Consider the following 22409-nt stretch of genomic DNA (forward strand, 5'->3'; position numbering starts at 1 on the left):
ACCATAATAAGTGGAAGTACCTGGCCTGTGTCCCGTTTCCCAGGTGGGATGGTGGGGCAAATGACGCCGATGAAATCAGAAAGCTGTGTCTTTTCGCAGGTACAACTTCTTCTTGCTTTTTTGGTTTTTGCCATTGCATCCTAGGTTCTTTACTCTTCTGTTTCAATCTCTGTGGTCTTTCGATTATAGATCAATTTCAATATAACATCATATCTACTCTGCTTGAGCTGCTTGAGCAATTGTGCTACAATCCCAAATCCGGCGCAGAGTGCTCCGTCTTCCCCCCCAACCGGAGGATGGTAGACCGGACAACGGCCCACTACTGCTGTGGTCTTCGCAATGTTCACCGGGGGCCCGGCTAAATATCAACGGCTACTTTGTCGTTATGGAGAAATATGGTTTCCGAAGACCCTTGGCTCTGGATTGTAATAATTTCCAAATGGAGGTTGCCTGAAAAGGAAGTCACAAACGCCACTGCTTATAACTAGTCTGTAGTAACATGATTTTACATATGGAGTACATATGTACATATTCGTCTGTATATATCATTTCCCCTGGGGCTACAGAATGTCTTGTTGGAGAGAGGGCTTTCTCTACATTGTCTTCCGTGTCATTCCATCAACGTCCTTCAGTTAGTGCGATTGCCAATGTCCTCACACGGCATCGTGCTTTAGTCCATGGGCTCGACCGCCGGGTGGCCACTAGTCATACTTATATGATCGTTGACATAAAGACCCGAGGATATTCATGGTCGACCAAGGGTTATGCGTTGTACACAAGTGCAGCTGGTACCTAGGTAGCTCGCCCCCAGAAGCATCTTTTGAAGGGGAATTCATTGGGTTTTATTGCCAGAACGGCAGCAGGTAAGAGGCGCATAGTACAATCGGAAAAGGAAGGGGTTGAGTGCTAGAAATTGTCTAGTGAATATGCTTTTTGACTATGAACATGATATCAAGGACAAATGGAGGGTGTTTGAATAACACAGGAAATTAGCGGCGCTGGATGCAGTTCCATTCATACTACCATCACGTTAGTTTCGTCAATGGAACATGAATCGGCGTAAAACTCACCACTCGGCCGGCCTCATCCCCCGTATAGACCACGTGGGGAAGAGCCAAAATACAACTGATACCGGCACTGATATTGGCACCATTGTCGCGACTGTTGTCGGTATGATGCAACTGTCGGATCAATTCCAGCTCAAAGCGGTCACCGCGAATAGTCTTGCTCCAGATGTTGACCACACCACGAGTATGACCTGTCAACACCAATTCACGCTCCAGCCATTCATTCTGCACACCCTCGTAGAAGACGCAGGACAAAACGCGGTCGTCGCCCGACTCGCAGATTGATTGGTCAACCAACAATACGCCATTGAGGGTATATAATGTCAAGCGATTACCGCGACAAACCATAATGTCTCCGGACACATCGTTGATTCGAGCACACTAATTTGTCAGTAAAGGATAGCGGATAGTAGGAAAAAGGGAAACATACATCGACCGCACCGTCGCCGGGAAGGAGTCGCACAAAAGATCGTCGATTGAGATCCCATAGCATAACCTGCCCGTCATTGGAGGCAGACAACAAAGTACTGAAGGAGCGCGAAACGGCGAGGGTAGTCACTGGGGCTCGGTGACCAAAGAGCGACCCAATGGGCTGCAAATCAACAGACTTGGAGGTTGCAGTGACCGTCCATAACGAGATAGTACAGTCCGTACCGCAGGTGACCAGGGTGCGTGAATCCGCAAAGCTGGCATGAGACAATTGGCCAACATGAAGGTGCTCAAAGTGGCCCAGGAGCTTGCGAGTATCGGCGGCATAGAATCGAACACTGCCATCGAAGAATCCCCATTCCATGTAGTAATCGTAGGCTGGCGGCACGTTGAGCCTCAAGGCCGCGGTACACAGTAGACGGTCTTGTTTCATTGATAGAGTGGCCACTCGCTCTTCAATGTCAAGAAGAGACAAAGGCATTTGTGTCAGGGATTCAGCGAGAGTATCCAACCGGGGTATGCGGTGCCGTTGGTCTTCCCTCTGTGCATGAGGTCGTTGGAAGATTTGGTGAGGAGTTTGCCCAAAGTTGTGAATAATGCCGATGGTGGCTAACCGTTCCATTGGGTCATCAATGGCATCCAAGTCTTTGGCCCCTTTGTACGAGAGGTGGTGGAAGACATTGACAGACTCGACAGCTGCCTCGCCCTTTTGCTTACTACCAAAAACAAGATCAATCCAGCGATGGAGATTCTCGGACACATAGGGACTCTCAAGTGCCTCCCGGTGCTTTGCAATGAAGATCTTGGGATCGCCTTTTGCCCAAGGTGGCAACTCAACCGAGTCAATGGCAGTGGTCATGTTTTGAAGAAGACCAAAGTCATAATGATTCGAGTTCAACAGGAATTCCGGAAGATAGAAGAACTCAGGGGTAAGTTCACGAACATCGGTCATGTTTCCTCGCGATGCTGATTCCCATGCCTTGCGGATTGAATAGAAGAGGCGATCGGCATGATCAAAGGAGCCGCCCTGGAGTAAAAGATATGACTTGACGAATGGTTGCAGCCGAATGAGGTAGGAGCTGACAATCATGGCGGAAGAGTAATGTGTTCCATAATGGAAAGGGGGAGAACCATCGTCACCCATCTCAGCAAAAGCGTTGTATCTCTCACGGAAGCCCATTTCTCGGTCTAGTGTTTGGCAGCCCATAGGCTTCGATAGGTCTCGGAATGTGGCCGGGTTGGTAAGGTCAAGTTCCTCGCTTGTATAGTCTGCCAAAACCCATGGGAAGACGGGGTATTGAGTCAAGTCGTTGAACGTACGCCCAGCAAATGTGTTGATCAACATCAGATAATGGAAGTTGGAAATTTCACCCTTGACCCATTTTCGGGTTGCCGGATTTGCCGGAAGGTGACCGAAGACACTAGCAAATTTAGACCCGAGGGACTGTGGTGCATCATCTTGACTGCGAAGGGTTTCAAACCGCCAGATGTCTTCTGGTCGTGAGTGTCCGGCGCTTCCCGTGACCTGTGGTGCCTTGGTAGCCAGTTGGTTGCACAGATCGTCTCGAGCTCGTGCCGACAGCAACGTCAGCAAATAGCTGGTGCCATCGGTAAAGAATATCTCAAGAGCAACATCACGGAAGAGGAAGCGACGCTTGGAAACGCTGACCAAATCAGACCATTTCCAGCTCCTTGTCTGATGCTCCTGCGAGCGGATGTCATTTGATTCGCGACCGGAAATCATGCGCACATACGGATCTCGTTCCTCATTGGGGGCTTGCCAGACGTTCACAATCTCACCATCTGCTCTCTGGAAGAAATTGTCGAGGATATAGATGCAGTCCTTGCCGAGGATCGAGATACCCTCCACAGCTTCTAGACCAATGATTCGAGACAGATTACACACGTTTTGTACCTGGTCACCACGTTGGAGAGATCGCATCACCTTCCGGTTTCTGTCTTCATAGTCTTCGAGCTCGATTTTGGGATCGTCAATCATCTCGAAGTTATCCTCCATAAGGCTGCGGTTGTCGGCATCGCCGTTCGGTGACCCGCTTCCCACATTCTCGGGTTCCCCTGGGAGAGCATGAGGCGCCGCCAGAGTCTCACCCTCTGAGAGTGCACGTATGCGGGTGTCGATTTTGATTGCTGGTGGCTCGGAGGCTTTACGCTTGGGCTGATAGTCCTGTCGCTCACCTGACTCATCTGGAACAAGACGTAGTCGCATACGGCTGCGACCTTCTGTCTGGTCTAGCCACCATCTCCTCTCTTTTTCCTCCGCGAGAAGACCACCTGGTCGTCGCAGGTCAAGCAGCAAGTCAGAGAAAGCTGACCACATAAAAGTAGAGCTATCCTGAAGATCTTGCAAGAATCGTTGAGACTTCAAAAATTCAGATGCTGCGATATTCGAGATCCAATGTGGCAAGGTAGCCTCGTGTTTTCGTGTCATGTCTTCGTCGAATTTCTCAATCTGGGCCCATTGTCTGAGTTTGTCTTTACGTTTCGATACTCGGGACTTGACAGACTCCTCGATGCTTGTATTCTCCTCATAGACGAAGGTGTCCCACGATCGAGAAAATACACCGAAGAACAAGGCATCCAGGTCGTCGCGCTGTTCATCGATCCATACCAGGAAAGCTTCGTCGTCCATTCCGGAAAGAGCATCAAACCCGTCAGCCAATCGCCGCTGGAGAGAGACAGAGCCATGGCTGAGAAGTGTTGTTATTCCGTCCGGCGCCTGTACCAATGTGATTCTCCATAAGCGGGTAGCAGCTAAGCGGACATCGCCATTTGTGCTGATTAGTTTGGTGTACAGCAGGTAGCATAGCAGGTGTAAATGTTTTGATTGGGTTTCAGCCGCCGAGAGAAGGACCACCTGCCAGTAGTTCAATCGGTTTAGCAATGTGATGGTTGCAGTGTCATCTGCCTCTGACAACTGAATTAAGATAACTTTGTACAGAGTCGAGCGAATCGTTCCGGTAGCCTGGCTACATAAACGAATGCTCTTCAACTGAGATATGTCCGGGCGCTGGAGATACTCCAAAATTGTACCAATGAATTCAAGTGTGGACGATGCCCCGTTAATAAACCAGCCTTCGTATACTGCCTCCGCCAAATGTGTTGCGAAGCGGCCGAGGTTCGTAAGTGTCCGGGTTTCATGAAGCAGAGATGGTCGGACCAGAGGGAGATCTTGCAATGCCGAAAGCACACAGCCAAGGACCCAAGAATTGAAGTACGCCTGGTGTTCCAGAAAGCCGGACGGTGTCTTCAGGTAGAGACCAAGGCCCGAAAAGTCTTTGCGCCCTAAAAGCTGATCCTCGAAGACGGCCAGAACAAGCCTGAAGACTGCCTTGACAACGGGATGATCAGTGGCAGTTTTATCCCCAATAAATGATGGGTTCATAAACCGCCGTATCCGTGCAGAAGAGGCCTGGTGTTTGGATTTATCAGGGGAGACTAGAATAAAGGATGAGCCACGTTTCAAAGAACCAGTGCTTTCCTCAGCACTGCCTAAGGAGTCAACCATGGACGTCTGCAAAGCTGTCGACGCATTATTAGTGCTCGAGCGCGGCCGTAGCACTAGGTTGCTGTCATCGAAGCTGAGTCCGCTGTGTCTGAAATTCAGTTCTGTGCTTGGGCTGACGGTATCAGCACCAACAACAACAGGATAGACCACAGAAAGTAGTTCCTGCACGTAAGTAGATTGTGCAGTGAAATCCTGGAAGCTTGGTGATCTAGCACGTGCTTCTTCTAAAAATTGCACAACCGAATTGATAAGAGCAAAGCCATGGATGTTTTGGTATGGGGGAGTAGGATCTAACGGTAGAAAAGGGTGTCAGCCAGAGAAAGACCGGGCCATAAACAGTCGTGCGTGACGAGAGCATACCAGGAAGCTTGAGAGAGTTCATTTTTGGTTTGTCGCATTTGGAGGCACGCTCTTCCAAAGAGCCTTGAGTGTCTTCTTGGACATCACTTGCCATGGTCAAATTACGCACCCCGCTTTTCAACATATTCACAATGACGGGCAGCATATCTGGGAAGACGACCTTTACATCGCCTTCAATCAGAAAAGCCCTGAGCAGCTCGGACTGGTCGAGAGGTTTGTCGAGATTCAGCAAAGCATGATCGACACCGAAAAAGATAGAAAGGCAAATAGGCCACAATGCGGGAACATCCCACCATCTCTTCAGACGGTGTTCAAGAATGATGTATCCACCACTCTTCTCCGCGAACTTCTTGCTGTATCCGCTGCCAATGACCACGACTAGACGGGCCAAAATCTGTGTTGCCAGTATCACAACCTCCGGCTCATCCTCACACATGAGATAAAGAAGCCACTGCACAGATGGTTAAACAGAACTCTTAGAGTTTCCGAGGCAAATGATCATTCACATACCTTGTTTGTAACGGCCTTGGCAAATTTTCGCAATGGCGTAGGATCATGTGGGTTACACAAAACTGAAGAATAGAGCCGTAGCATTTCAATGCCCAAAGTTACGCTGGGAAGATATTTGCTTTCTGATTTCGCCGACGCAGGTCGAGGCGATGTAGCCATGTACCGAAGGCTCTTCTTTTTCTGGAGAGTTGCTGGAGTCTTCGGCTTGTGGAGTGCATATGTTATAGACAAAGCTAGTGATCGAAGAAGGTCTGGAGAGGGACTGCTCTCCATCAATGAGCGGAATGCGGATAAGCAAGGTTGGAGAGACTCTTCGGTCAGCTCTCCACCCTTCAAAGTTTCCAGTAACTTTTTGTTGACACCTGGTTTGGTCAGCCTGAATAACAAGAATGGCAGTGTCACCAGGAAGCACACTTACGCATACGACTAAGACGCCTGGCGTTAAATCGGCGATAGTTGCTATCGGCGGCAAACGTGCGGAATTGAGAGTAATACAACCCAATCACCTGAGATTCTCCGAATCGCCAGACGTCCATGTCCACGAGTAGGACACGGTAGGCGAGCGGGTTCGTGATGATGGAGCGATTGGGGATTTCGAAATCGTAGCCAACAAACTCGAGAGTCAAACGCAGCAGATCAAGCATTACGGAACCCAGCTCCTGGAGATCAGAGGTAACCACAGGGATTTTGGACGCGGTCGAGGAATTGCCCATCGAGAATCCAAGCTTTTCTCGCAATAAGGCCGCAAGAATACCATAGCCATTCTCTCTTTCCATGGCCTCGCTGTTTCTCCAGTTGTCCTGGACCGCTTCGTAGAGAGCTTCCACGGCCATGCGGGTGCTTTCGGGAGTTCTGGCCGCTTTGATCAAGCTTAGATGGGCGGCGGCGCAGCCACCTAGACACCAACTAGCATCATCCATCGCCCTAGGCACGGCAACGACAGGATCACCTGTCAGGATGCCGACCCCCTGAGGCTGTGTTAAGCCGTCATTGATAGCCGGGACGGCACCGTTGACAGCAACTGCATTGCCACCCGACTTTGTTAGCTGATGCAGACTCTTCGCTGCCTGCCGTGAGAGACATTTTACTAATTGTGACTCGTCGACGTTATTGCTATCGTCGTCGTCAAGAACGGCGACGGAAGAGACATTGATCAAAATCGAGCTTTCACGGATCAATGTACTCGCCCGTCTACGGATGGCAGTGACAATATCCGAGGCTTCCTCCTTACCCGGGTGAAGATGTTCATTCCGCAGGTTAAGAGTAGCAGAGGCCCTGTATGTCTGGAAGGAGCCCAAGCAATCCTGGAAGTTCCCATAATACCGAGGTCCAAGGTTGTAGAAAACAGCTACCATGTCGTCGCTATAAGCCTCGTCGAAAAGCATTCCATTGGCAAGTGACCACCGGGAAGTGGACACGCCTTTTCCGAGACGCATTGCCAGGTCTTGAGGGGTGCCAAAGAATGCCTGCACACGCGATGGCTTGCTTGAATGGTGGCTTACAGGAACGGATGGGTATTCGATCTTCAGTTGTTCAACAAACTCGCCGTCTATGAAAAGAGATGCACGGGAAGAAGACATTGGCTTGGGTCTCTTCTGAACAACACAGATATGGTACCAGCGATTCGGCTCGAATCTTTTAGACTTGAACCGAACACTAGGACGGGAACCTCGAATCGAAGTTTGAAGTATAAAGTTTCGAGTATCCTTTTCGAGGTAGGCAAGAATGAAACATGTTTGGGTTGCATCAAATGCTCCAAATATAGTAGTATGCGTGTTGGGATCGAACTCGTCAAAACGGGCCCAGGCTGCCAGAGTGTAGCCGGAGGAATTGATAGGAGGGAATGGGCGACCAAGTGTTGCGAACTCGACCGAACAGTATCCATGGCGGGACATATCGAACTGTATTGATGGAGGCTCCTTAGAGGATTTCAGAGCAGACAATAGGACTTTTAGAACTTGCGGGTTATCATGCGCCCCGCGGTATAAGGAAACAGCATCGTCCAAGCTACTCATGCCCTGGATGCTGAGAAATTGGGCGAGATTTTGGTAAATTGCTTTCTCTCTGTCTGACCGTCCACCATCGAATAAGAGAGGTAGGATTGAGGTGAGCATCTCAGTTGCATGCAAGGCTACGACGTTCCTCCGAGACTGCGAGGCCAATTGGCAGAGACATGCGGGCAAGGCCAGGCGTAACATGTCATATCCAGATGACAAAGAGGAGTGCATCAACCACACACGAAGGAACGGTCCAAGTAGTTCCGGCACTTCCACCGTCTCCGCCGACCCAATGCAATGATCCACAGCATCCTGGACGTCTTCCGGAGAAGGAGAGTCCTGATTGTGGGGAAACTTTGTGCTCAGTGTTACGAAAATACCCGACACTGTCTCCTGGCATAGAGCTGCTGCCAAAATGGCGCCGTAAAGATGGTGCGCGTCATCTTCAGTTGTGTCTATCTTCTTGACCAGTGCAGTCAGGATTCGTTCCAGCGCTGCAATGCCTCCCCCTACTATCTTCCGAGCAAAATATCGCTTGTTGCCAAAATGATCCTTCAGGCCCTCTGCCAATACACCGAGGATATCTTTGAAGATACCCAATAGGCCTTTTCTTTCCTCCTTGGATTTGTGTACCGTATCGTAGACCTCGGCTACCTGGTCCGCTAGCGCCAGCAGAGTTTGAAAGCCCTGGAGATATCGGAATGCATCTTTGGCGGTGCGTGGACGTGCATCATCTATGAAGGTGTGGCGCAGGCGAAGAAGAGATTCGGTCGTCGATAGAGCATGGGACAGAGTGATCGCGGTGCCCGTACCGGCGTTCTTGAGCTGGTCAATGGTTGGGGCTAGCTCTTCGGCCAATCGTTCGGTCGATCCGGAGGGGGAGGGGGGGAGGGGTGCCGGCGGAGCCATAGCTAAATCTTATCCACGTCCGCTCCGATGGCGTATGACCATCAGAGACCGTGAATGTTCAAGGGCGGGTACAACGGTCTGCATTGGTGTGTGACAATAGACAGTACTAGTGCCAAGATAGGAAACCTGGCGGTTAGGAAAATTTGCAGTACTCGTCATCCGCAGAACCCCATGTCAAATATTCAGCCACCTTTGTAATTCGCTATGGGGGGAGGGGAAAGTTGTATATCAGGTGACTCAGGTCTTGAGGGGGCTGGACACATGCACACAGCCCTGTTGTTGTATTGTAAGGACGGTAAAATTGAAAATTACGGGCGATCACTGATAGGGCATGATAAGCGCGATAAGACGCAGCTCTGAGCAATGTGGAGAAGCTTGGAATTGATCCTATGATGTGATGGGCTTCTCCGCAGATTGGCAGAGTTTCTATCCAATAATGGCACTCTCATACATGACAAGGGGCACTGGACCAACATCTGAGTCACCCGAGCACAAAGCACGCGACTTCGGAGGAAGAGTTGCCTTGGAGAAGCCGGACCGTGCGAGGGGGTTTGCCTCCAGCCTATGGTAAGATGAGACTGCCAGGTACCCGGGGGGAAGGTGACCACATGCACTACCTTGCTATAGGTACTTTGTTTTTATCTATTATCTATGCCCGGGAGATATTCATACAACTAATTTCATACTTCATATGATGATAATTCTAGTAACCTCAATATTTTTATGAATATACATACCATGGCAAGTCAAGTGGATGCTCTTTATGTGGTTCCCGAGACCAAGATGACCATACCATACAGTATTACCCCATTCTCAAACAGTTCTCCACTAGGATCGACATCGCCAGGTCATCCGGCGGCGTAACCGTATGTAATGCCCGCTTGCATCATCGATCCCCGTCTTCTCCCTAGATAAGCCTGCCCTTCTCCTCATCTTTCCCCTTCTCCTCTCCATCCAACCTATCCTTCCCCCATCCTTTACAACTACAATTATCGTTTACCTATCTTCCGTTTCTTCTGCTGTGTTTAATTTTTCATTTCGCCCAGTATGAAAGGCTTCCTTAGCCTAACACTACTCCCGTTGTTGGTAGCTGCCTCGCCCGTGGCAGTAAACTCCATCCACAATGACGCTGCTCCTATCCTCTCCTCCATGACCTCAAAAGATATTCCGGATTCCTACATCGTTGTATTCAAGAAGCATGTTGACCCGAGCTCTGCCTCCGCTCACCAGAGCTGGTTGCAGGAGGTGCACACCGCTCATACCGGTCGGATGGAGTTGAAGAAGCGCTCCCTGTTCGGTTTCGACTTTGAGGCTTTCATGGGCCTGAAGCACACTTTCCACATTGCTGGATCACTCCTCGGATATGCTGGTCACTTCCACGAGGATGTCATCGAGCAGATCCGCCGCCATCCTGATGTGAGTAATCCCATTCCCTCCATACGGGAGTTCCCGAGGTCAGCGGCTAATGTGACTCAAAACAGGTTGATTACATCGAGAAGGACTCTGAGGTCCGTACTATGTCCGAAGGTAGTGTTGAGAAGAACGCCCCTTGGGGTCTTGCCCGTATCTCTCACCGTGAAAGCCTCTCGTTCGGCAACTTCAACAAGTATTTGTATGCCGAGGAAGGTGGCGAGGGTGTCGATGCTTACGTTATTGATACTGGCGCCAACGTCAAGCACGTTGACTTTGAGGGCCGCGCCAACTGGGGCAAGACTATCCCCCAGGGTGATGCCGATGAGGATGGAAACGGTCACGGAACTCACTGCTCTGGCACTATTGCCGGCAAGAAGTTCGGTGTCGCCAAGAAGGCCAACGTCTACGCTGTTAAGGTTCTTCGCTCTAATGGCTCGGGTACTATGTCCGATGTCGTCAAGGGTGTTGAATGGGCGGCCGAGGCTCACATCAAGAAGTCCAAGAAGGGCGATAAGAAGTTCAAGGGTAGCGTTGCCAACATGTCTCTCGGTGGCGGTAGCTCTCGTACCCTGGATCTCGCCGTGAATGCCGCTGTTGATGCTGGTATTCACTTCGCTGTTGCTGCGGGCAATGACAACGCTGACGCATGCAACTACTCCCCCGCTGCTGCCGAGAAGGCCATCACTGTTGGCGCCTCCACCCTGGCTGACGAGCGTGCTTACTTCTCCAACTATGGAAAGTGCACTGACATCTTCGCCCCCGGTCTGAACATCCTCTCTACCTGGGTTGGTAGCGACCATGCCACCAACACCATTTCTGGCACCTCCATGGCCTCTCCTCACATCGCCGGTTTGCTGGCCTACTACGTCTCCCTGGCACCCGCCAAGGACTCGACCTATGCTGTTGCCGATGTCACCCCTAAGCAGCTCAAGGCTGCTCTCATCAGCGTCGCCACTGAGGGAACACTTACTGACATTCCCTCCGACACCCCCAACGTAAGTTGTCACTCCTATTCAGATAACAATGAATTGTGCTAACCTTTTATCTTAGCTTCTGGCCTGGAACGGTGGTGGCTCCGCCAATTACACTAAGATCCTTGCCGATGGTGGTTACAAGGCTCACAATGCTGAGACCACCGTCGAGGATCGCATTGGCGGCATCATCGACAGCGCTGAGAAGGCCTTTCACAAGGAGCTCGGCGCTATCTACAGCGAGATCAAGGATGCTGTCTCTGCATAGATTAGAAGATTGCTAGGGTTCTGTCAGTGACAAACCCAACAACTTGGGCATGAACGGATTCACAGGCGCACAACATTTTTTCTTTGGTTTTATCTCGGTCTTTTGGGTTCTCCAACACGAATCCGCGGGTATATCCCGCCGCTACGCTCCTATACACAGATTGTTTTTGCTATTTCGCTATTTCGTTGCTTCACGTAGCATATTCGTCTACAACTATAAGTTCAGACTGATTTAGAATACGTTCTGATTTATTAAACCAATGATTTCTCCAGCATTGCGCCGTAAAATACACTTGTAGGTTCAAGTAGGTTTAGCAACAAACTGTTTGCTCACACATCATAGAAGTGTTGTACAAGTGGGTAATGAGTGGCATTCCCATACGCCGAACCACCGTATGTCAGATAGCCCTCATCAACAGGACCTGATTGCGCCCTGATATCCGCCTCGTCACCGAAAGCAAAAACCGTCTGCATCCCCATCACCATATGCTGAAGAAAATGACAATGCATCATCCACACGCCGGCATTCGTGACCCGAATCCGCCAGGCTCTCCATCCGGACGGCGCGAGAGCCTCCGTTTCGCTTCTGTACGCGTATAGCACGCTCGTGTCCCGAGTCACCGGATGAGTTCCGTTCAAGCGCTTCTCGTTCTCCTCCGGTTTGTATAACCCATCGCCGCCACCAACGTCATAGAAATGTCTCCCGTGTCCATGGAAAGGGTGGTTCTCAACATTACCGGTATTAACAGCACCTTGGTTCTGCCAGACGATCTCCAGGACTTCATCTATCTTGGCGGGGAAGAGGCGGGTTTGGTTGTCAAACCCGTAGCCGCTGGCAATTGCCCGCTCGTACGAGTCGTCGAGATCCAGTTTACCATTGTACACGTCGACCAGGTATGGTGACATGGGGAATGTCTCCATCCAGTCGTACCCGCTCTGGAGCCAGATGACATGCGAACTGACGTTCTGGTGAACGTTGATGATAATACGCCGGGTTACTTCCTCGGCAGTTGGGAAGTTTGGATCCGGGTAGTACGGCTCCAAGGCGTAGTCCATCCATCCATGAATGATGTCCGCCACCGGGAGGGGAGGAGTGACAGGAACGGTCGCCAGATCAGTCGCAAAGGGGGAAGGGTATTCCAAAACGGCAAAAGTTGTCAGGACAGTTGGCCGGCCCAGTGTGGTGAGCTGAAAGTAGAATTGCCGGGATCTCGCTTCTTGCAACTCGGCCTCGGTCTTGGCCTTCAAAAGCACACTATACCGTTGGCCGCTGGAAATCTGCAAGTAACTCGTCTTCACTGGCTTGGTGTAATGGCCATCTGCTTCAATAATCTCGAATAGGTCGTGGCTTTCGATAGCCAAAGAGACAAAGGATAGGGCTGTTGCCCCAACGAATCGCAGACGATAAGTCTTCCCGGGCTCGACGCTAATAGCAGCCAGTTTGCACGACCCAGAAGCATCGGTGGCCAGTCGGCCTTGGCCGTTCACCAAAACAGCGCCAGTCTCTCCACTCCATGTGAAGTTGGCTGAGGAGAGGCCGTCCTCGATCTCCTCATCCGTCTTCGCGAAAAAATCCGTCAGAGCAATGATGCGCTCTTCGTCGTACTCGTATGGCGAGGGTTGGGCCGATTCCACAATAAGTGCGCCTCCGGCAGTGACTGCCTGGAAGCCGACGTGCGAATGGTAGAAGTACGTGCCAGCATAACCGATCTCAGGACGGACTTCGTAGTCGAAGAAGTGGCCGGGGGCGATAGGCCATTGGCTGGCCATGGGGGCACCGTCGGAGAAGGGTGCGGTAAAAGCAGAAAGACCATGCCAATGCTTTCATCACTGTGAGCGTTATTGTATAGCCTGGGAGGGAAAGACCGCTAGGTACCATTGTGGTATTCAAACCCTCCATGTCGTTGTAAACTCGGATCCAGCTCACTCTCCCTTCCTGGAGACGCAATTCGGGACCGGGAGAGGACCCGTTCACCAGGACTGAGTATCGCTCCATGCATGCTTGGCTATAGCTTTGAGCTGTCACTCGGAGAATATGGTCGGGCTGGAAGGAGTTGTCATGACGAGAGGCGAGTCCTTGAGTCGCCGTCGCCGTCGCCAACCCTACAACCAGGCAGAAGAGGGTAGGCAATATTCTACACATTTTTGGGAAAGGATATAATTAGGCCAGGAGAGGATATCTCTGGATCTGGAGGGAAACAAAACACGAGGAAGATCAAATTCCTATTTCGTAAATCCTTATGCCCTTGATTCAGCTATATCATTACATGACAAATCGATACTCGTGTTCGGGACGACCGACGCAAGGTACACAGGGGAAAAGTACCTGTTACTATAACAGTACTATACTCTATGTTAGCACGAATTTGGATAGGGCGTGCAACGACCCTAGATAGATACCACGTATCTTACTCTACATCTTGCTGGGACTATAGCTGTAGCTGCTGTGGTATTCAAAGAGCAGATGATCTTTCTGTCAATGAACTACATGTTTTGTCCACGGCTGCAGTCCAAATCCCATAGAATGGAAGTTAGCCTATAAATAAATCTTAGCGTAAGGGCTTTTTCATGTATAGGTGCCCATGCGGCTCTAAATCTTCCAAGGTTACCACCAATAGGGTTGCAATTCTGAGTTTTTAGGTTCGATATCTTACCGTTTGTCGACATATCATTTCTATTCTTATCGAAGCTTCCTGACAACATTGAAATCGAGAATGGATTAGGCGTCCAACCCGGAGGTTTCCGGAGGTATGCTCTACAACACGTCCCGGATTCGACGACATTTGTTCCCTAATCCCCAACACCACTGACTAGCCTTGCCCGCCCTTCTGCGAGAACCCAAACACACCGGTCAACGAACTTTTCTGTCAACCGTTCATTCGTCATGGAGCGCTCCAAGTTACCCATGGCATAGTCGATATGCTTTTCAATACTACCCCCTCTCCTCGCTTCACAATAAGATGAGACGAATTGGCCCGCAAACTCTCGCCAGGAACGGCCCTAAACCAAGGCCTCAATTCCACAACCCACCTATGAGGTACAACGTCATCTATACGCTGTGCTGGCGCAGCCTTGCCTAACAACAAACCCCGACACCATGATAAGCACTGAATTCACCATCTAGCCCATTCCTCCGTGCCGTCGCGCCTCCCAATTCTAGAACTCTGTGACTCCCTATGCGTCCAAACCTAGCCAACAATAAAAGGATGGACTCTAATTGCACAAGGAAACAACTAGATGCGTTCCTGGTAATCTAGATATGTTGTAGAAGGTTCGTGCTGCGGCATGGATTACTTTCCCTTCAAGGGGGTCGGGATGGGACAGAGACTGTGCATGCGGCGAGGGTTCCAGTTGTCATCCTGGGCCTGGTGGTTGGTTGCTGCTCCAATGCAAGTTCTGTTGATTTGGTAAATATAGTTGTGATGTTGAGATGGATTGGAGGTCGGATATAGCCATGAATACTTCGGGTTTAAAGGTGGGGACAGTGCGGGGGGCGAGTCCACTTTTCCTCGGCAATGAGGATTTATCGCTGAAGTGAGCTGAAATGGTATAAAGAGTATAGAGAGGCAAGGCAAAGGTGAAAGTCCGACTCAGATACAAAAGCGAATGTTCGAATTTTGATTTCATTTCGTTAAAATATCGGTGCAACATCAGGGTATTGCATGTTTTCATAAACCATAACCCATAATGATTGAAAATGATCCCGCTAAACGCCGCTCATATGAAAGATCACAAGGGTACGCCGAGAACGCTGAATATGCTTAGAGTACGCAGACATGAAACGTTTGATCATGCAACAACTCGCCCAAAGACTCTGAAAATCGTCCTTACTCCTTTGTCTCCGCGGAACCATCGTCGGCCGACCCATCCACCTCCTCCATATCACTGCCGCTGGACTGGTCCATATCGAGATCATCATCAGAGTCACTGCCACCGAAAACATCGCTGTCGGCATCGCTCTCAGCCCAGAAGTCAATGTCTTCCTTCTCGACGGGCTCGCGGACGGGAGCATCGTGGGTGGGCATCTCGAAGTCGGCGGGAATATCGAGCTTGGACTTCTCGACATCGGCCTTCACAAGCCGGCGGTAGACCTCTGGTTCCTTGCGAAGCATGACGGCAGCGTCGACATTCGCAGGAGAGGAAGGCTCGGCATCGTCGAGGAGAGAGATGATGGAGATCAAAACCGACTCGACGCGTTGGGCAGGGGACCAGCGCTCCGAGGCAAGCTCGCCGGACATCGCATCTTCGCCGGGCGCGTGCAGGATTGAGATGCATAGTTGGCCATTGGTGTAGATGTTCGGGTGATGGAGAGGCTTCAGGAAGCGGAAATCTTAATAAAAAGTATCGTCAGCCATACTGAACCATGAGACGAAGGAGAGAAGATGTCATACTGGGCGGGGCATAGGGGTAGTTGGGCGGAAACGTCATGGAGGCTTTGAAGTAGCCGCCGTAGTACATGGAGTCCGGGTTAATCACGATCAGGGCGACCTCCCAGTTGAAAATGTCGTCATCGTGCAACTATGCAAAGTATGTCAGTAATCTGCAAGTGTAGAGATCTCAAAGATGATGGTAATAAAATTGCGAGCTTACCTCGACATGAACCCACTTCTCTTTGAGAAGGGCTTTGAATTCGTTCATGAGGATGCGCTCCGCCATGGTGACGATCCGGGAACGTTCAAGACAATGCACCAGGATAGAAGTCGCGGGCGATTGTGCGGGGGAGATCTATCTTATAGGTAAAAAGCGGCGAGGCAGCGGTTGCCTATCCAAATTGAAGCCAAAGCGGCATTAATATGGCAATGTCGGGATCACGGGGGGGGGGCGAGATCGGCTAGGCCCTTTGAGGCGGATGCCTGAGAATTCGGTGGCGACCCTGACTAAGAGGCATCGATGGATTCCCGGGCAGGCGCCACCGATTTTGCGGATACAATAGAGTAATTTATAACCATCTAAAACTTTCCAAGGTTGAATATACTCATATCGTACATGCGTTCATTCTCGATAGGCCGAGTATTAGTATGCTTAATACTTCAAATGTTGCATCTGTTGCATTCTTGATTGAATTCTTAATGCCAGTATATTAACTTAAGGTTTCCGAAACCTAAATTAACGCCTAAATTCAATGTATCTATGATGTGGTTCAATCTTCTATAGTTCTATTCTCTACTGAAAGTAAACCTCATTAGAACGAACTAATTGGAACGCAGGAAAAGGAATTCGGGATGTCAATGTATTCGTTATGTCCACCCACACGTTATATGTATACCGAAATTATATACAAATTGAGACCCCCCGAATGTTCTAATGCCGCTCTGCTGCTATACCCCTAATTTGGTCGCTTCTAGCAACGTGCTATTTGTCCTCAAAGCATAATAATCGACTGGCTACCCCGCAGAGTAGCCACTAATCCCAGGAGGAAGCCGTAGGCACCATCTTTCGCCGAGATACTTGGACTCGGTATCCGATGTTCCATTTAACAAGTTGCCTTAGAATGCCTGTCTTAATATATGCATACATACGTACTTAAAAAGTGGCTTAATTTTGTGAAAGGAACTTTGCTATGTATAACGTTTGATACCGATCTATGGATGACAGGTCATGAAGATCTGTTTTCCTTGCTTTTCCACAGAACAAAGCCCTTTGGAATTTGCTGAAATTTAATCACAGTGTTGGGTTTCAATTTTTTCAAGGCCATCAATCATTTCGCCTACCCTTAGGCCAGACTCGGGAAGTGCGGTTAGCTCCAAGGTTCTCCATGGCTGCCCCTAGTTCTTATGAAAGATCCATGCTAGCATTACCACTGACTCCAAACGAGGCAAGCTGACCACCAAACATGGACTCTAGCAGTTCTGTGCCATAGACGCCACTCATAGGGGAGTTATAGTCAGCTTCCCAGGCCAAATCAGTACTAAAACCTCGACCGATGAACTTCTGTGTATATCGCGAAGCCTCACTTGCTCCCGTAGAGTGCGGAGAAAGGCCCACAGTTGTTCTTCCTTGCTATTGTCTTCTGAATCCCTATATTCTATGTCCACGTCGGCAATGGTTTCCCAAGCTTGTTTTGCAGAGAACTGGAATATCACCCGGTAGATTCAACGTATTATCGTTGATAGCTCGTTGATCAGATGGAGCATTCCATGCAGTTGGGAGTGCCGGCAGATGTGCCACCGGAATACTCCGATATTAGGGTCGGTTAATAGGTTTTGATATGAGGAAATCAGGGTTTCGGCGTTTTCCATAGCCCCGTTCAGATCGAAATCGAGGACAACTCGGTAGGAGTAGCGTTAGGGCATGAGTTTATGACATACCTCTTTCGGGACGTGCCAAAGTCGGCGAATCTCGCTAACAACGGCGCTGAATGGAGCTTGTGCTGGTTTTTGTATTCGCTTCTGGTCTGCTAACGCCCCTGGGTCTACATGGAGAGAGTATGATCGAGCAACACGTAGTAACAGACCAGTCAAGCAGTCATGATACGGGACATCGGTTCCATCACACGTGGCAAACTGAAATACGATTGCGCGTCAGTACACGCCGAGAGCGCCTGGGGGGACTGTGAGTATGGGTTCTCGTACCAAAAGGAGACAGCAAGCCGAGATTGAGTGGAGGTTAGGTCTTTCAAGGAGCTCAGATCGGACCAGACTCTGTTCGATAGCGAACGAAGGGATTGTAAACAACACTGCTTGAGCTGCCCAGGGGCTGTGTCCCGACCTAGAGGTGACGAGTCCCAGTGCTGCGGCTCAGATAAGCTAGTGAGAGCGCCGAATAACACGACAAAGAGAAGCGTCTCGAATGCTGCTGTTGGTCTTTTCTCAACTCCACTATCCTGTCCAACTTGAGATAGTACTCTTGCATCTCCTGCAAGAATGTCGACTTATGAATGATTCGCCCCAAACAAAGTTGTTGATACATGATACCTGCCGTGCTGCCTCAATCTTTGGCGGAATTCTCCCCGGCTTCATTGCTAACCACATTGGCCATTTCAATGTCATGGTTTTCATTGCATTCTTATCGGGGTTTTTAATTCTTGCTTATTGGCTGCCAAAGTCGCCTTTTACCCATCCACTGGTGCTACTATCGGATTTTGCCGTGTTCCACGGCCTAGCAAGTAGTGAATTCGTCAGTTTGATGACCCACTGTGTGGTAGTGTTATGGGACGGTAAAGTCGAGCAGTTGGGCCCAGAGCTGGGCGCGTTCATGTTTGTCATCGCCATTGCGTATGTGTTAATCGGAGCTAATTTTGTGGATGAAACATGCTGACAGCTACTTTAGGGCTCTAGCTGGATTGCCAATTCTTGGAGCAATCGCGGAGTCTGTCTCGATTGGTTCAAAGGCCTCGTTGCCTTTGCCGGTGCTGTCATGAGTTTCGGGGGATTTCTTGCCTTTTTCGCACGATGAAGAAAGGTGGCCTTCGCATGGTGAAGGTGTAAGACAACGCAGGGAAATACGAACTATGATGTGTAACCTAGTCCCGGTTAGAAATAGTGCGTAACCCAATGTCCAAATAGTACATTCAGGTTCACGTGGGGTTTCGGCATTCTGTCCAGAGAGGGTCCTCGCTTGTGGGCCTAAGGATTTGATTACCAGCACGCATCTTTAGGGGGATATGGTTGGACGGCATCTTGACCCGACTGGGTTTGAACCTGCCCAAAGCGTGGAGGGCCACCTACACCACAAGGAGGGGGGGGGGGGGGAAACGTCCAAGCTCAGTTTGACAGCGGACTTTGGCGCCGATTGGGTCTGTTTGCTGGCCTAGAGCTGGCTGTAGAGGGGTAAGCTGCTAGTAAGCAGCCCAGGTACCCTCATTTTACAGATGCTGCTTTGCCGACGTAGTTACCGAAAGATATCCTACATACTACACACTTAGTTCCACAAGTTGATCAATCCACAGTGCTGGGCCAAAATGAGTTCTACGGTGAATCCAGACGAAGTGCAACATAAATAAACAAAGGCTGGACGAGGACCAAGTGGGGAAATTACGAAACCCCCAGATATATATCGGCAGAGATCATTACTCGCAAATGACTCAACTGTTCGTCTGGTCTTCCCTAGCGCGATCATCTAATACTATCTTGGGACCTTGGAAGGCGCTAACGTATACGGAGTACTAGGTGTTTGAGGTCTACTGTGCCATTGGAATATCAATGTCTTACGTAGGTAGGAGATCGCCGTGGCCGAGACAATTATATAAAAATGGGTAAACCCTAAATTCCTTTCTTTCTTTCTTTCTTTTTTTTTTGCAGCGATCATCTCCTTCCCCGCACGAGTCAATAAGAACCTTTTTTTTTTTTTTTTTAAAAAAAAAAAAAAAAAAAAAAAAAAAAGGGAATTTTACACAAATTCATGACTCTGCCGTAACTCGCTTAAGACGGATTTCTATACCCTGGGAACCGGGCGGCAGATCGGCCCCGTCATCATTCTGGTCAAAATACAGGCGCCAAATCTCGCGACCATCGCCGATCTCGAGGTCTGCCTCCGATTGATCCCGCATCTCGTCTTCAGGTAACCTGACTGCCAGCCATCCCTCCCACCCATCAAGCGTTATACACTGTTCGTCTTTCGTCCAGTCAAAGGGCCCACAAATGTGGCCCTCACTGTCGGGGCGCCCACCCCATCGCATCTGATGCGTGTTAACATCTAGGAACACCCAGCGCAAAGTGGGCGGTTGTTCGCCAGTGATGGTCACGACACCGGATGTATTATCAGGGGGGAAATCCGGGTGTTTGTAGAAGCCGCCATTGAAGAGAGACATGGCGGAGCTGGGTTGTTTGGTGATATAAAGCTGAGAAAGAAACATGATTGGTTAGGGTTTTATTTTTATTTTTATCCCTTTCCCTCGTTCAGCTGCATCGGTACTTACATTCCCGTCTCGCCCCACATATACACGAGCATTGTGAACCTGTTCGCGCTGGGTTTGAGTCCCCTTGTTGACTTCGCACATAGCCACTAGGTGACATCTTTGCTTGCGCGCTGTGTCCTTCCGGTTGTTCTCTTGATCACGAGTGCCTTTAGTGGCCTCATTTAGTCCGATAATGGTCGGCACCATGGCCGTCATCATGACTATCCCTAGCACCATCGCCGAAGAGTTAGCGTAAGGACCCGTGGAAATTTCGAGACTTCTCGTGCGTGTGTGTATAAGGTTGGAAACGGACGTAGGCGTATAACAACTAAATGCAGAGCTTTTAAAGTTTTCAGGTCTTCTCAGTATGGAATATGGAGATGACACTAGGGATAGACCAATCCACTTTGTCTCCAAACACTCTACGTCATCTTGCATACAAGCAAGATAGATAGACCAGATTGGATACCCCGAGCGTGAGCGTAGGGATGGGACCGAGATGTATGTGCAGATCTTCGAGGGAGCTCATTCAACTTTTTTTCGTAGCTCAGCTAAGCCCTGGCGTGGAGCTAGAATTGATATTTGTCGAATCAACTATCTCTCCCAGCCCCAGCAGCGTATATATCTTTTTTTTTTTTCCTTCTCGACTATGAATCCTAGAAGTACTTAGCTATTCCCTGTTCTGTCTGTCGTTCTCTGCTCAGAACCTTATACCCTCATCTCAACCCTAACCTTCGCTAAACAATACAATGTCCCTCAGGTATACCTAAACCATCTCCTTCAACACCGTACCCCCGTCCTCAATGACCACTCCTTTACTTGAATCACTTTCATAATATCCAATTGCTTCCCATTGGCCCCCGTTATCCCCGACAATGACAAAGAAAACCAAGCCCCAAAAAGCCAAATCGAACAAACCACCCTCAAGCCCGGGACAAAGCCACAGAATGCTACCGGGAAATCCCCACCATGTTCCTCTTCCAAATGATACAACTGAGGGCTTAAGTGAGACTGACTTTCCCCCGCTCCCAAATAGTCCCACCGCCGAAACCGTCCCAACGCTGGGCGGTCGCAAGGGCAACTCACCTGATGACACCGTTGGTGGCGTCGGCGAGACCGCCCAGAGCGCCCTGCCGAGCACCGGTGGCCTGTCAGTTCCCGGTGTCACCGATACTGGAAAGAAGAATGGCGAGGATGACAAGGGCAGCCTCCAGATCAAGATTCACCTCAACTTGCACGCAAAGGTCAAGCTTGAGCTGGACGCCCAGATCTACGGGGACATAGTCATTGGGCTGCTGTAATCATATTGGATCATGGAATTGAGTTTCACGGTTATGGTATGTTTCGTGTTGGCTCTGGTGCTCCATACCTTCGTCGCGCTAGTGTCTATACAGTCATGATTGCATATGCATCTTCCGGATCTGGACTGACAGATTATTTTAGGGATTTGGACGCGAACGCCCAGAGTCAATGGCTGCCCAGGTGTGTTGCGCTTCGGATGTCATTGTATTTGTTGGGATGAGTGGCTCCCTCAGGCCCCTCCACCGTTTGTCAGGGCCTGCTTCTTTGCTAGATAGATCTCCCTTTTATTCCATACATAGTTATCTATCAGTGATATTTTTTCCCTTGAGCTTAGCTATTACCTACCTGGTAGTATTTAATGACCTATCTGGATTGCCGCCACAGTTTTATGGTACAACCGCGGGAGTGACTCGTGTAGTGGGTCCTGTAGAATCCTCCCATTGGTAAAGGAATTGAGTTTCGGAGCGGGGTATCGGGTATCGTGGGCCGCTAGCGCGGTGCAGCTGGTGCCCGAGGAACTCCGGAAGGGGAGAGTACCTGTTGCAGGTACCTTGCACTTCTTGCACGATCTACTCCGTATGTTACAAAATAATGATACCCATGCATGATTTGGAATAAAAAAATGGGTCCAGTGTTTAGATACAATCAAGATCCCAATTATAATGTTTTATGTTTATTATTCGGAGTACTTCGGCATATACATGCAGTTATTAATGATTTACGGTCCCCCCGCGGTTTTGGATCCATCCATGGATATATCAAATGGTTACTAATCACCTGAAATAGCCCTGGAGGCTCGGCTATGACCACCCCTTTTTCGAT

At 49.7% G+C, this 22409-nt stretch overlaps 7 protein-coding genes across 7 annotated transcripts; 2 read left to right on the forward strand and 5 right to left on the reverse strand.

The window, feature by feature from the left end:
* Positions 1-989: 989 nt before the first annotated feature.
* On the reverse strand, positions 990-8798 carry N7525_008219 (Beige/BEACH domain protein; the record flags this gene model as incomplete). The annotated part of the gene is made up of 6 exons (XM_002568650.2): positions 990-1019; positions 1071-1448; positions 1498-5312; positions 5383-5833; positions 5893-6254; positions 6311-8798. The coding sequence occupies 6 exons, from the start codon at positions 8796-8798 to the stop codon at positions 990-992; spliced, it is 7524 nt and encodes a 2507-aa protein (XP_002568696.2).
* Positions 8799-9845: 1047 nt separating this feature from the next.
* N7525_008220 (S8 family peptidase) lies at positions 9846-11450 on the forward strand (the record flags this gene model as incomplete). The annotated part of the gene is made up of 3 exons (XM_002568651.2): positions 9846-10214; positions 10280-11206; positions 11262-11450. 3 exons carry the CDS (start codon positions 9846-9848, stop codon positions 11448-11450), a joined length of 1485 nt encoding a protein of 494 aa, XP_002568697.2.
* Positions 11451-11779: 329 nt separating this feature from the next.
* N7525_008221 (uncharacterized protein) lies at positions 11780-13592 on the reverse strand (the record flags this gene model as incomplete). Its single annotated transcript, XM_002568652.1, has 2 exons — positions 11780-13270; positions 13326-13592. 2 exons carry the CDS (start codon positions 13590-13592, stop codon positions 11780-11782), a joined length of 1758 nt encoding a protein of 585 aa, XP_002568698.1.
* Positions 13593-15276: 1684 nt separating this feature from the next.
* Positions 15277-16105, reverse strand: N7525_008222 (uncharacterized protein; the record flags this gene model as incomplete). Its single annotated transcript, XM_002568653.1, has 3 exons — positions 15277-15779; positions 15841-15967; positions 16040-16105. The coding sequence occupies 3 exons, from the start codon at positions 16103-16105 to the stop codon at positions 15277-15279; spliced, it is 696 nt and encodes a 231-aa protein (XP_002568699.1).
* Positions 16106-18477: 2372 nt separating this feature from the next.
* N7525_008223 (uncharacterized protein) lies at positions 18478-18660 on the reverse strand (the record flags this gene model as incomplete). The annotated part of the gene is made up of 1 exon (XM_061214333.1): positions 18478-18660. One exon carries the CDS (start codon positions 18658-18660, stop codon positions 18478-18480), a length of 183 nt encoding a protein of 60 aa, XP_061068764.1.
* Positions 18661-19787: 1127 nt separating this feature from the next.
* On the reverse strand, positions 19788-20522 carry N7525_008224 (uncharacterized protein; the record flags this gene model as incomplete). The annotated part of the gene is made up of 2 exons (XM_002568654.2): positions 19788-20228; positions 20307-20522. 2 exons carry the CDS (start codon positions 20520-20522, stop codon positions 19788-19790), a joined length of 657 nt encoding a protein of 218 aa, XP_002568700.2.
* A 638-nt stretch (positions 20523-21160) lies between these two features.
* Positions 21161-21586, forward strand: N7525_008225 (uncharacterized protein; the record flags this gene model as incomplete). The annotated part of the gene is made up of 1 exon (XM_002568655.1): positions 21161-21586. The coding sequence occupies one exon, from the start codon at positions 21161-21163 to the stop codon at positions 21584-21586; it is 426 nt and encodes a 141-aa protein (XP_002568701.1).
* Positions 21587-22409: the final 823 nt, after the last annotated feature.

The sequence above is a fragment of the Penicillium rubens genome (genome assembly GCF_028828025.1).
Source record: "Penicillium rubens strain IBT 27055 chromosome Unknown utg000003l_segment0_segment0, whole genome shotgun sequence".
NCBI classification, from domain to species: Eukaryota; Fungi; Ascomycota; class Eurotiomycetes; order Eurotiales; family Aspergillaceae; genus Penicillium; species Penicillium rubens.